Raw genomic sequence first — 14,679 nt, forward strand, 5'->3', positions numbered from 1 at the left:
AGCTGGGTGACAGTGTCCTGCTGCAGCTAGCTCAATTAGAAGCTCAGGTGTGAGGAAACGTTTTTTTTTTTCTTTCTCTTCCCATTCAGGTTGTAGATGACCTACAGCCATGAAAGTTACTCTAATTGAAGTAAAGATATAGCTGTAGCTTAGATAAAAATAATTTTTCAGATATCATTTATGGTTTTTACTCAGCAGTCATTTGTTCGGAGGGGTGCTATAGCAGCTTAAAGATGACAGAGTGTGGTGCTGCAGTTTAAACAAAGGGAGGAGCAGGTGGGATCAGCCATTTTGTTTGTGCTTCGTTTTGGGTTGTGAAAGACCTACAGACATGAAGGTTACCCCAGTCTGAGACAAAGGATAGATGTTTCTTTCACTGAAAGAATTTTTCTAATACCTTTTACGGTTTTTGCTCAGCAGTCGTTTGTTCGGAGGGGTGCTATAGCAGCTTAAAGGTGACAGAGTGTGGTGCTGCAGTTTAAACAAAGGGAGGAGCAGGTGGGATCAGCCATTTTGTTTGTGCTTCGTTTTGGGTTGTGAAAGACCTACAGACATGAAGGTTACTCTAATTGAAGTAAAGATATAGCTGTAGCTTAGATAAAAATAATTTTTCAGATATCATTTATGGTTTTTACTCAGCAGTCCTTTGTTCGGAGGGGGGCTTTAGCAGCTTAAAGGTGAGTGAGAGTGTGTTGCTGCAGCTAGCTCAGTTAGAAGCTAAGGACTGAGGACCCGTTTTTTCTTATTCTTTCTCTTCCCATTCAGGTTGTAGATGACCTACAGCCATGAAAGTTACTCCAATTGAAGACAAGATATAGCTTTAGCTTAGATAAAAATAATTTTTCAGATACCTTTTACGGTTTTTACTCAGCTGTCGTTTGTTCGGAGGGGTGCTATAGCAGCTTAAAGGTGACAGAGTGTGGTGCTGCAGTTTAAACAAAGGGAGGAGCAGGTGGGATCAGCCATTTTGTTTGTGCTTCGTTTTGGGTTGTGAAAGACCTACAGACATGAAGGTTACCCCAGTCTGAGACAAAGGATAGATGTTGCTTTCACTGAAAGAATTTTTCTAATACCTATTACGGTTTTTGCTCAGCAGTCGTTTGTTCAGCAGCTGTTCCTCCCATTCAAAAAAGCCTGAGAGCTAAGGAACGATAGTGCTGCGCTTTTCTCTCTGTCACTGACAGGCTCGTTAAGCGTTGTCAAGGTAACCGTGCTTCAAAGAGATTTTACCTCTGCTGTTTTAAACAGCACATATTAATCCAATGGAGGGTGAAAGCACTGATTTAACATTGGAAAATGGACACTATATGACTGCTGTCCATGACACTTCCCTTGCCACTCAACACTGATAGACTTTCAAAATAAGACTCCAGGGACCCTACAAAATAAAAGCCTCTATATTTTTTACATATATTTATTGCCCTATATGGCTCAACATTATGACCCAAACTCAACCCCATTTTAGAGAATAGACTCTAGGAGACTGTTTAAAACACACCCTATGGCAAATTTCAAAATAAAAGCCTCCCATTTCCGCTTCATCTACTGCCCTAATAACATGGAAAAAGAGTGATTTAACGATTGGAAAGTCATCAACTATGATTGCTGGGTCTGAACATTTTCTCTAAACACAACTCTGTTGGACTTTCAAAATAAGACTCCAGGGACCCTACAAAATAAAAGCCTCTAGATTATACTAATGCAATAATTGATGCAAATGGCTCAACATTATGACCCAAACTCTTCCAGGTTGTTTTTATTAGACTCTAGTGACGTTTTCAAAACACACCCCAGAGCAAATTTCACAATAAAAGTCTCCCATTTACTCTGTAATACAGCAGCTATTCACCTAATAACATGGAAAACCAGTGATTTAACATTTGGAAATGGATTCTATATCACTGCTGGGCATGACCCATCTTTTGATGCACATCCATGATAGACTTTCAAAATAAGACTACAGGGACTCTACAGAATAAAAGCCTCTTCCTTATACACACTCATACATTCTGGCATATTGCTCATAGCCATTTGTAATTTCATCACTGCAATGGCTCTGAGCATGCGGGCGGAGCCCGCCATTGGTGATTTCATCACTGCAATGGCTCTTAGAAGGCGGGCGAAGCCCGCCAATGGTGATTTCATCACTGCAATGGCTCTTAGCAGGCGGGCGGAGCCCGCCATTGGTGATTTTTTTCATCGCTGCAAGGGCTCCTAGCAGGCGGGCGGAGCCCGCCAACTGCGCTTTACCCACTGCGGTTCAATATGGACAACCCATATTACCCTTGTGCATCATATGCTGTGCACGTCTATTTCCCAGATTTCAGCACAAGTGGCACACAGCTCTCTTTGCCCATGACCTAGCCCTCTTTCCTTCCCTCAGCAGCCCTCAAAGGCGTAAGCAGTTGGTCTGGGGAGCCCCGACGTCACTTGCCAGGGCCGTATTGGCCCAGTTACCCAGACGGGCAGTAGGTGGCCCCCCTCAAAATTTCTTTAGAAATTTTCTAGTTACTTCTGCAGCTGTATGGAAATAAGGAAAAACTGAATATGTGACTCATTAACTATTTCTGCAGGTTGATCATTCATCTAATGAGTGTGATAAGGAAGTCATATTGTCTTACATGGAAGACGTTTCTGATAATGTCTGATCAGTGTACTTAAAGTAAGCATGTGATTGGACCTTCAGACTTCTGTACTTATAAATATCTTCTAGAATAATATATAAAAATATTTACTCATATCTATGTATGTAAAAGACAGGTATTGTTTGGTGATGCGTTGAACTTTTGGATGGAAGTTGATTTAATAGTTTGATCTGTAAGCTTAAAGTTAGGGCTAGTCTTATCCAAAATTGAAATATAAATGTTTCAAAGAGGCCTCTGCATTTGAATGTAACAGCTTAAGGGAAATATAAAGTTTAGACTTTAGATCTGCTCAGCGTGGTTTCATCAGTCATAGCTGCTGTGATTGACTGGTAGATTTCATGCTTTCTTTTCTAAAGTGTAAACTGATGGGCACACAGCACCATGAGCCTCCATTTACACCCAGCTTCTCTCCCGCTCTTTGCTCCTTCTCATGAAGGCCATAAAAACAGAGTCTCATTAGTCCCGGGTTACATTCTCCCACTCATCCCCCACCTTCCGCCATCTCTCACACGCAGCACCACACAGAGAGCCGCAATGACGTATTGCTAGCCGTCTCATTATACCATATCATAAAAAGCTGGTCGCCACGGCAACAGATCCCTGTGTTTCCCTGGCAACCGGCCGCCATGTCAAGGTGGCGCATTTCTCCCCCGCTGAATGAGGGGGGAGGAGATCATGGCAACCAATGCAGAGCGATGAAACATGGAGAGAAAGAGGGCGAGCTGAAGATATCTGGATTTGAAAACTCACGACCCCTGCTGGTCACATCTGGGTATCATATGGAAGGTCCTAAAATAAGAAAGATGTAAGCCTTTACATCAGGATTGATAATGAAAAGGATGTCATTTGAGGTGTTTGGAGGGTGATAAGTGTTTCACTCACAAGCGCGATCTCCACCTTTCCCTGTTTCTCGAGAATATGAAGAACTGCATCATGAACCGAGACAAACAGCAAGTTCTTTGGGATGGACTCTGAGAAGAAGTTTGCCCTCTCCATCTGCTCCACCACACAGCCTATGTTCATAGCACATAAAGATAGGACAGGGCTCATGATTTTAAGACATTGATACAATAATATTCACATATATTATCGTATATGCTTGTGTTATTTATTTCTTTATGTCTCCCCTCTTCTTTTTTAATGCACCCTTTGAAGGAATGTTGTCTGGTCATAAATGTAACAATTACAGTAAAGGTGATTCCGATTGGCTGCTCAGTGGAACAGTGGGTAGCACTGCTGCCTTGCAGCAAGAAGGTTCTGGGTTTGATTCCCGGCCCAGGGTCTTTCTGCATGGAGTTTGCATGTTCTCCCTGAGCATGCGTGGGTTCTCTCCGGGTACTCTAGCTTCCTCCCACAGTCCAAAAACATGACTGTTAATTGTCATGTTAAATGACTGGTTAATTGGCTTCTCTACAGTCCCCTCATGTGTGAGTGTGTGTGTGAATGGTTGTTTGTCATGTTTGTCTCTGTGTTGCCCTGCGATGGACTGGCGACCTGTCCAGGGTGTACCCCGCCTCTCGCCCATTGACTGCTGGAGATAGGCACCAGCACCCCTTGCAACCCCACTCGGGGTAAGCGTGCTAGAAAATGGATGGATGGGTGATTCAGATTCTTCCCATCAAAGGATATTATCATGATATAGTCTGCTTGACCTTCAAGTAATATTCTGAACAATGTGGCACAGCAGGGGTTAAGACCTTGATGCATTCGTTTACTATCAAGACTTAGTGTCTTTGATTCTCCATTGACACCAACTCTATCTCTGTTTTGTCTACTGTATGCTTTACCTTGACAGCCAGCTAGATAGATTGCCACGCCAACGTCTCCAAAATCCCTGAAAATCTGAAATAAGAACAAAACTTCTTTGAATGGTTGTCAATCTTCTCTTAATGAACTATTGAAGGAAATCCCTGCCCTGGACAGACATACGTTTTTCAGTGTATTTACTGTGACCGTGTCCACAGAGCTGGTCATTGAAACATCCAAAATGATGCTGTGGGTGCCAGATCTGCAGTTGCTGTTTTTCCACTCTTCCACTGATTGTGATACCGCAGTAATATCCTCATATGTGTCTGAATCAGAGTCTGATGTTATCCTGTCTGCATGATAAGCCCAGTTAACATGGCCCTTCCCAGACAAGTTTGGATCCGTGCCTGTCACGCTCAAAACCATGCCATTCTGACTATTCTTCCTGTTATTCAGCTTCTGCCAAAAAGTGGAGGGAAAAGATTACAACATTTCTATTTGACTCGGTATAACATTAGTTCCAGCAAACATACATTTTTCTTTGCTTCATCTTTTTCCTTTTTCTTCTCTCTCTGTTGTTGACGCCTCTGTTTGGCCTCCTGTTTCTTCTTCTCGGTGTGCAGCTTTCCAATGTCAATTCCGCTCTGCACAGATTAAGTCAGAGAAGGAAAAAATGAACCAGGAGGGAGAGCTAAGGAAGCCAGCAGGGCTGATGTTACCAGCAGAATCTCCTGGACACACCTTCTCTTGAAGTGACTCCAAGTACATTTCGGAGTTTGTGAAGTTGATAGTGGCAGAGGAGCGGAAGATTTTGATTCCTGGGATCTCTTTAGCCTACATGGAAGCAAGTTTTAGAAAAAGAACACAGTTTTATCATTTTGTGTGTGTATGTGTATCTAAAACATACAAGCTAGCCTAATGAAAACCTTTATCTATCGAAGCAAACTGAGACATAAGTCTCCCAATCAACTCTCTTCAGCTCAATCAGGTATATTCTATAATATTCCAAGGATTTATGTGTTATATAAATCTTCCCCAGAGAGTTCAACAAAAATAAAAACAAGGATTTCACTACCCTACTAACTTATAGCATAGCATATATACCTATTAGATAGATGTATGAAGAGGGTCAATTCCTGGTAAGAGATACTTGTTCAGAAATTGAAACTGCTGAATACAAACAAATTTTCCCTAAACTAAATAAATAAGACCATTATGACCTTTGGCCAAATTTCCTCATTGATTCTATTTTTTTTCCCATTTATTAAAATATATTATACGTAGATGGCGCTGCGCATGCAGCAGCTTGTTATGTCGACCCCGTGCTCTCCTTTCTTTGGAATGTGAGTACATTTCTCCACTGTGGGATCAATAAAGTTAGTCAATCAATTGATCAATCAAGAAATTTGCTCTGGAGCAATGATGTTACCTCTTTGTAAGCCTCTATGTCCAGATAAAGGTCTGTGCCCGGTACATTGCCCAAAATTGAGTACCTAGGTCTGAAACATGTAAAAACAACATAAGAACAAGCATCTTGTTGCAGTGTTGCACCAACTGGAACATTGTATAATCTTTATCAATGAGTATGATCAAAGATGTGTTGTTACAGTTGTGTTTTGAAGATGACTGTGAGTATGGAAAAGCCAATGGAGACAGCCAGACCCATGTCCAGGTTGAGCAGGATGGTGCTAACAAATGTGACCAGCCACACAAGCTGCGTGACAAAGACATCAAAAAGTTTTCAGCAACAGCCGCTCAACAGGCAGTATTTAAACCAAACTGGAAGAGTCAGCCTCACCAAGTCAACCTTGTTAGTCCTCCACAGCAAGGGCACGTCCATAAACTGCTTGAACATTCCTTTCAGATTCACAAAAACGATTGTAGATAAGACAGCCTGAAGAAACAAAGATAAATTCAAAATAAACCCACAGCTTTAATAAGTGGGAATTTAGATTGATGGTAGGTGTTATGGTGATGAACCAGATTTAAGTTTTTCCCGTTTCACAAACCCAAACAAGGTTACTTGTTAGTGAAAAATAATTCAGTCCAGATTCTTAAAATAAATATTTGCATGTTTTTGTTATTCTAAGTCTTGATGCAAAAAGTATGCTTCTGTTGTTTTGATTAAAAATAATATATTTAATCAATCTAAAACTGTTCTCCAAAGAATCGACTGGAAATGATCCAAACAACTGAAGATGATTGAATACACATTTTTCAAAATAAGTGCAACGGCCCACCAATTTAATTCTGATTGGGAAACTTGGATCAGATGAGGATACATCCTTTTCTTTATGAACACATTATTTCAACACTCGTATATTATATATATTAGCACTATTAACACCTGAGGATTTAGTAACCAAAGAAAGTAACCAGTGGTACACTGGTGAAGGTTCTCAGTCATCCAGGTCATAGACATTCCAAAAAAGAAGTTGAAGATGTTTCGCTTGCCACCCGGGAAGCTTTTTGCATTCAAAATGTCAGGAATAGCGTTGAATTTGAGGCTTTATACAGTAGCCCAACAAAGCCTTGTTTTTATTTTGAAAACATGCAAATTGGAACAGGCGAAGGTGTCCACCCATTTGGAATGTGGGTCATTTGGCTGCTTTTGTTAGACTGCAATGCCCAATACCCATCTAAGTGTCTGAAAGGTCGGTCATTTAAGGGGATTTTTGGCCTGGCTAATTAGACGAGGGCCTCCACTCTCCTGTACAGGGGATGGGAAAGATTTTAACTCAATTGCTGGCAATGGCTTCCTTTGCGCCCCATTCAAACAACCTATTTTCTTGATCCAAAATGTGACCATTCTGGTCCTCAAAAGAATGTCGTTTGTCCATAAGGTGTAGATGTACCGCAGAGTCTTGTCCGGAGGAGGTAGCTCTTCTGTGTTGGGCCATGCGTCTGTGGAGAGGTTGTTTAGTTTCTCCAATATAAAGATCAGAGCATTCCCCACTGCACTGAACTGCATACACCACTCCACTCATATTTGGTTTGGGTTTTTTTTCCTTAGGATGAAATGTGCTGAAATTTTGTGTTTGGAGAAAATCCTCTTGAGTTTTTCAGAGACTCCAGCAACATATGGGATGGCAATGTTTTTGCATTTGAACTTCTCACCGTTGTGTTTTGCTGCGTGTCTTTTGGATTTCCTTGCTGATTTGACAAACACTCAGGTTAGGGTATCCACCGGTTTGAAAAGCATCTGTGATGTGTTTCTGTTTTTGTGCTTTACCTCTGTTTTTGTGCTTTACCTCTGTTTTTGTTGGGACACGCTCAGCGTGATGTTGTAAGGTATCGATGACTGACGTTTTGTGTTCCAGTGAGTGTTGTAAGTCAAAAAGAACATACTGATCTGTGTGAGTGGATTTCCTATAGAATTCAATGTTGTAAGGTCCTGATGACTGGAAATTTGTGTTCCAGTTGGTGGTGTAAGTCAGCTTTGAAGAGCATTTTTGATGTGTTTCTGTTCTTTGTGCTTCCCTTCTGTTTTTGTAGGGACACGCTCAGCGCGATGTTGTAAGGTTCTGATGACTGACAGCTGTGTTCCAGTGGGTGGTGAGTCAAAAAGAAGATATTGGTCTGTTTGAGTGGATTTCCTATAGAATCCAATGTTGGGGTTTCCATCTCCTTCCATGCTCACCAAGCAGTCCAGAAAAGGTAGCTGGTTGTATGTTCACATTTTTGGACAACCAGTTACCTTTTCTGGACTGTTTGGTGAGCATGGAAGGAGATGGAAACCTCAACATTGAATTCTATAGAATTTCCACTCACACAGACCAAAATGTTCTTTTTGACTCACACCACCCACTGGAATGAATTGCAAAAGCTTCCTGGCTGGGAAGCAAAATGCGTTCAAACTTGGAAATAAATTCCAGTAGATTGTTTTGTAATTTTCTCTTTTGGAATAACCAGTGGTACATGCCTTGGGAAGGTCTTCAAACAGGGAGCCTATTTTCAAGACTGTGATGAGCACAATGACAGAGGAGACCACCCCAGCAACCTAAAAAAAACAACAAAAAAAACATGTGTAAATCTGCAACATCTAAAGCTGAGCATTTAAACTGAGCTCCTGATTACTCCTACAGTAGATTCTAAAGCAGCACCCTTTATAACTTAACATAAACATTGACTTGACATGTGAGAAAGTCTAACATATATTTTTTTTCTTTATCCATGTGATCAAATTAAAAAAACATTTTTTTTACTTGTGTTTTCCCCCCGGTGCTCTCCTGTACAAGACTCCGAGACAACGAGGAAGTCACAGCGTAACAACGGAAAAACCCACCAATGGCGTTACAGAGACCAATAGCAACAAGCTCCTTGAAGAACAAAAACAGTCAAACAGGAGACAAAACATTAGTTTAATGTTAACCACCTTAGAAACTGGTTGATAAAAATCAATGCCTTTCAGAACATATATATTTGATCTACATTTTGTTTCACTGTAGGGCCTTTCTGTATTCACATAGATGTTGCAACTTTTGTGGATCAATATCAGTGTTCTGTTTTATGTCTTGTTCTGGGGTAGTTTTCCTTACCACTATACTGAGAGCAGTCGCCAGCAGTAGATTAGAGACATTTGATCATGTAAAGCTTGTTGAGCATGAAAGATTTAACAGGCCCATTTAGTCGTCTGAGTGCAGTGAATCTACTTCTCTCCACAGCAACACATTCATAGACCAACATACATTAGAGAACATGCATATGCTGCTAAGAGTTCTGACTAAAAGGACTTCAGCTTAGCAGGAATAATTTTATCAGAAAATTATTGAGATAAGGTAAATTCTTTCTATGACAAGACAATGATTTTAAAGCCCTGGTCAAGGTTTAATGATCTTATCAGAAGACAGTAAAAAATAACAACTGGCATGATGGGACCCCGACTCTTAACTTGACTTATATATAGTTGTTTTATCTAATGTATCAACTGTCCAAAACCTATTCAAATCTCATCTGTTGTATTTTATTCAGACTAGATAACCGAAAGCTTAACCTTTACTGAATTTACTATAAATTACAACAATGATCACATGATAGCATTTTGAAATATGCTTTTTTTCATAAAAGGCAGACCAGAATTGATTTTATGCAGTTGAATGTAATTAGAATATGGATGGTTCAAAATCTAGAAGCAAAGTGGGAATGAGACAAACATTCTGATTTGAGGTATAGATCAAAAGACCTTTTAAAATTAGACTGTTCAATATTAATGTTATTTTACTGAAAATCAGTGCTAAACATATAGGTGCTTTAATGTTGTGATGATTGTTATTATATTAACTAATCTACATTCCTATCATGTTATGAGCTTTATTGCTGCCAACCATATTAATAGCTTTAATGTTTTAATTTAGCATTAATCTAAAATAGGCTCTAAAAATATGTGAAATTTTACAGTGTCTTGCAAAAAAAAAAATATACTACTGGACTTTTTTCTCTTTCATGTTGTTAGAGCGTGACACTGATTTATTCTATTGGGATGATTGACCAACACAAAGTAGAGTATAATGGTAAAGGTTAAAGAAGTGTTTAATGTTTTAAGATTTATTTATGGTAAAAATTTAAAAATAAATGATGTGCAGTGAATTAACATTTTTCACCCTTTACTCTGATATGCCTAACTGGAATACAGTGCAGCCCATACAGTGAAAACTCACATACACTGGTGTGTCATGAGGACCATGGTGCTCACCAGAGACGTTAGTGATAAAGCTGTGAAGCATTGGACAGCAGAACCTGTTTTATAAAAAAATATTCCAAGCCTTTGATGTTTTATGAGGCAGAAATTAGAGTAATGAGGATGGGATAATCTGCAACCATACTAAGATATGGTTCAACTAAACTGACAGTTCAGCAGAGAAGTAGCCAAGAGTCCAAAGGCAACTCTGGAGACGCTGCAGAGATTCAAAGCTCAGAAGCAGATGGGGATCTGTTGATAGGAAAACTATTATTCATAAAGTCTAAATATATTGCCTTTATGGAAGAGTGACAAGAAGAAAATCGATATCAAACAAAGATGTAAAATGTCTGATAAGATACAAAATGAATGGTGGAAAACCAACAGCACACATCATCCTGAACTCACCATTTACCAACAGGGGGAAAAATGGTGGGATGCTCCTCTTCAGCAGAGACTGCACTGTTTGAAGTATTTATTGGAAAGCTAGATGAAGTTGACTAAAAGCCAAATTTAAAAGAAAATCTGTTAAAGGCTGCGAAATCAACTAAGGTTTACTTTTCTGCATAATAAGTATTTTGAAGTGATCACAGAATGCAGTGTCCGAATAGTTCAGTCAACAATCAGACCTAAATCCAAGAAATAATTGGCAAAACTTTTAATCTTTGGTTTTGCAAGGTTCTTAATACTAAGAACTTGATCCGACAGCATATCGGTTTAGGTGAACTGAATGCAAATTGCTGTTTCAGATTTTTGCCAGTGAGACTTTAAAACCCATTTATGTCTTTTCTTGTAGTCATAATACTTTGTGTTGCTCCAACAGGGCAAGATATGAAAAACCTGAAGGTGTATCAATAGTTTTGCAGGACACTATATAGCAGTGGAGTTATTTCTGCCTGTGCTCTCAGGAAGATCAGTCATTTTTTCCACAGGCGTGACAGTCATGAACAACTGTGAGTGATCAAGAGCAAACTCTAATTTCAGTGCAGTGATTCAGTGTCATTGAAACTGTCAGCTGTTTGTGGGTATGAACTCCTCACCTGGTTGCTGTCCACCTTGTAGCCATGTTTGAGGCCGAATGTTTTTCCCAGAGAAATGCTGATGGCGTAGCCTACTATTGCCACAGCAAAAGCATCACCTATAATCTTTGAGAACAGAGTTGTATCAGGAGCTCGGGGGACCTTGAGCCTAAAGAAAGAGAAAATCTGTTTGGTTTTTGTTCCAATAAAAAAAGAGATTCAGTCATTAACCTTTAATTTAACCAAAAATGCATCCTATGATTTAAAAATGTCTTTTTATTTTGATTTTTTTTAGTATTATGCTTGTTTGGAGTTTTTCCTCAAGGTTTAATCAGAAACTAATATTTTTCTACTTCTTATCAACATTGTCCTGACCTGTCTAGCAGGAAATGAGAAACTGTTTTCACTTCTGTGTAGGCTCCTGATTTCTTTCTCTTTTGCCTAAAAGTTTTCCACATTTAGAAGAGACACAGAACTCACCCACTGGGAATCTCCCCAACAACATCAACTAAATATTCACTGCGGAGTCCACAAAAGTAGGTTATGATTGTTGCTCCAACAACCTGGGGGGAAGCAATGGCAAACAGGATTCTGGTTTAAAATTAGAACCAAGAGTAAATCATTACTTTGCTTACTTATACAGGACTTCTTTTTGGAAAGTTCCTAACAAGCCTCTGATTGGCTCAAATTTATGGAAATGCTACCCTCTGGTGGACTTTTATAGAAAAACAGCAGCAAGTTATGGCATCATGATTGATAATACTTACAACTATGAGCTCAATAGGGATTGGTAATGGCAGCTTCCGTCTGTAGCAACCATTGATTTCTTTAACGATGATTAGAATTGTAAGAGACACTAGACTGACCACCAGCTCTGGGACTCTTGTCTGAGGCAGGAGTTTGCAAATGTCCACTATAGTCTGTGTAAAAGACAACAATAAACACAATAAGTGTTATCTACTCTACAGGTAATCATAAGGTGGTGTTTTTTGCGTGCTTTGAAATGATCAGATCGTAACTTAAAGAAAAACGGAGGAAAGAAAGGAATGTGTTTTTCATCTCTCACATAAATAAGGGAGAGAGGGCCAGTGAAGCGATCTGGTGTGACTCCAAACAAGTATTTCAGCTGAGAGACACACACGTGGCATGCTGATGCCGTGGTGTAGCCTCGAACAAGCGGCTCAGAGAGATAGGTCACCACGAAACCAAACCTGACCACCCCCAGCAGAATCTTAGGATGGAAAATAAGAGAGGAAAATCAGTTTGGATGATTGTGCTCAGACCAAACAAAGACAGAGAGACTCACCTGAAAGATTCCTGCCAGGACTGTGAGGGAACAGGCCACCTGCGTTCTGTACGAGTCTCTTGCAGTGATGTCCAAACCCTCTGTACCATTGGTACCATTTACATAAAAACTACTGTCTGGTGCAAGCTTCTCTGTCACACTTCCAACCATGATGCTGATCACAGCAAATGTCCCTAGACACACACAAAAAAACAAAAACATACAAAAATCCAGGTATTAATGCAGACATTTTCACTCTCAAAGATATAAAGGGTCAAAAATGATTTGTCATTTGAATATTTCCACTCACCTACAGAAATGTGCCTGGAGGTGCCAAAGATAAAGTAGACCAGCACCGGGTAGAGGGAGGAATAAAGTCCCAACACAGGGCGTAAGGAGGCCAGAAGAGCATACGCCATGCCTGATGGAGCAAACAATGAAAAGTATTACTAGAAGATTAAATGCTTTACAGATTCCTTATTTTATACATGCATTATTACAAACCCTGGGGCAGATGCATGATTCCCACACTACAGCCAGAGATCAGGTCACCAATGATATTTTCTCGAAACGGGTATTTAGGCAGCCAGGCTAGAACGGGTATCCAGGTCAGGACTATGTCCTTCAGCCGTGGCACAGAACACCTACAGCAATGAGAACAAAAACACAAAACCTTTTTCTTTGCTTTGTTTTGTAAGCGGAAAACTGCTTTTTGTCTTACTTATAAGATGCAAGAACAGGTGCATATTTCAAAGGATACTGATACATTATACTTGGGAAATGTAGCAGCTGTAGCCATGTTTATCAGTTGGCCTTGTAAACAGTGGCACTAAAAGCATTGCTGTTCCTTTTATTGAAATAGTACCTACAACTACTGTTTACTGCATTCAGAACACCTCGAAGTATATTAGTTAACCCACTGCATAAAAGAGAAATGGAATAAATCATAAATATTTTTTCAATCCCTTTTAGTTCCATAGTTACAAATTACTTTAAGAAATAAAAAAAATCTTTAGCAAATCAAGGCCTTTAGGGATCCTACCCTCATATTTAAGTCCATAAAGTCCATTTACCTTAGCATTTCCTTCACCCGTTCACCCACAGTTGGTTTGTGGGTCCAATTCCCTTTTTGTGCAACCACATCCAAACGGGATTCATCCAGAACTTCCCTTCGGATAATATACTCCTGATGAGAAGAGTCTGCATCCTCCATATCCTTGTCTGTTCGAAGAGTTTTCTTTAAAACTGCTTGGTGTTTAAGTTTCCTGGTCTCTGCTGGTAAAAATGAAATGTCTCAGTGCTAACTAAAACAGCTTGTTTCTTTTTAAACCGTGGGAGTGACTGGAACAGAAATCTAACTTGGTGAGTGGGAGTGACTGTTTATTTCCTGTCCTCAAAAGAGACATCACCACTCCACATACCTCTGATACGTGCACACACAAACACCTGCAGGCATATGTATGTGCTATGTGAGCATCCATGTGTGTTACCTGTTATGATTAACTTGGTGCAACTAAGCTGAGTGGCCAAACTTTAAAAAAGCTTAAAATCAGCTAAACTTGCAAACGCAGCATTTGTGAGCAACTGAAATTGAAAGATAATGAATATTTCATCTATATACATTAAAAGTACTAACAAATAATTTTGAAACATTAGAATATCCACAGTCTTTGTACATATTTCACTACATTTCTGTGGATGAATGAGAATTAAAATCTTATCTTTATGACCTCCAAAAATTTTCATCTCAGGGCCTAAAAGATAACAGATGACCCTGTGGGTTTATTGTTAGAGATGCTCAGACACAGTTTTTCATGATCCAGTCCGATACCTGGGTGGAGGGTATCGGCTGATATCCGATGCCAATCATATTCAACTGTTGAATGAATGTACCATATGTCTTAGCATGTGAGTGAAGGCTTTAACCTTGACATAAACATTGTTAAAAAAGGTAACAAATAAACACAGATATAAATGTAGTTTATATAATTAATTGACAAATAAACAGAAAAGAAAGAAAGAAAGAAAGAAAGAAAGAAAGAAAGAAAGAAAGAAAGAAAGAAAATATAAAATCACCAATATCCGATCCAGCTGATTAGTCAATATATTTATTATTAATCCATCCATCCATTATCTGACACGCTTGTCCATCACAGGGCAACACAGAGACAAACAACCATTCACGCACACAGTCACACCTAAGGACAATTTAGAGAAGCCAATTAACCTAACAGTCATGTTTTTGGACTGTGGGATGAAGCCAGAGTACCCAGAGAGAACCCACGCATGCTCAGGGAGAACATGCAA

At 39.6% G+C, this 14,679-nt stretch overlaps 1 protein-coding gene across 1 annotated transcript; it reads right to left on the reverse strand.

The window, feature by feature from the left end:
* Positions 1–2,902: 2,902 nt before the first annotated feature.
* si:ch211-117c9.2 (solute carrier family 26 member 6) lies at positions 2,903–13,760 on the reverse strand. The gene is made up of 19 exons (XM_038286317.1): positions 13,446–13,760; positions 12,877–13,016; positions 12,683–12,793; positions 12,394–12,566; positions 12,154–12,318; positions 11,855–12,007; positions 11,568–11,650; positions 11,109–11,256; positions 8,597–8,710; positions 8,314–8,391; positions 6,190–6,285; positions 5,999–6,105; positions 5,821–5,890; positions 5,133–5,225; positions 4,925–5,035; positions 4,575–4,850; positions 4,433–4,487; positions 3,528–3,658; positions 2,903–3,434 (listed from the first exon to the last, which is right to left on the reverse strand). The coding sequence occupies exons 1-19, from the start codon at positions 13,583–13,585 to the stop codon at positions 3,408–3,410; spliced, it is 2,271 nt and encodes a 756-aa protein (XP_038142245.1). The 5' UTR covers positions 13,586–13,760; the 3' UTR covers positions 2,903–3,407.
* Between the last annotated feature and the right edge of the window lie 919 nt (positions 13,761–14,679).

Source organism: Cyprinodon tularosa, unplaced genomic scaffold (genome assembly GCF_016077235.1).
Source record: "Cyprinodon tularosa strain WSP-4 unplaced genomic scaffold, ASM1607723v1 ctg223, whole genome shotgun sequence".
NCBI lineage: Eukaryota > Metazoa > Chordata > Actinopteri > Cyprinodontiformes > Cyprinodontidae > Cyprinodon > Cyprinodon tularosa.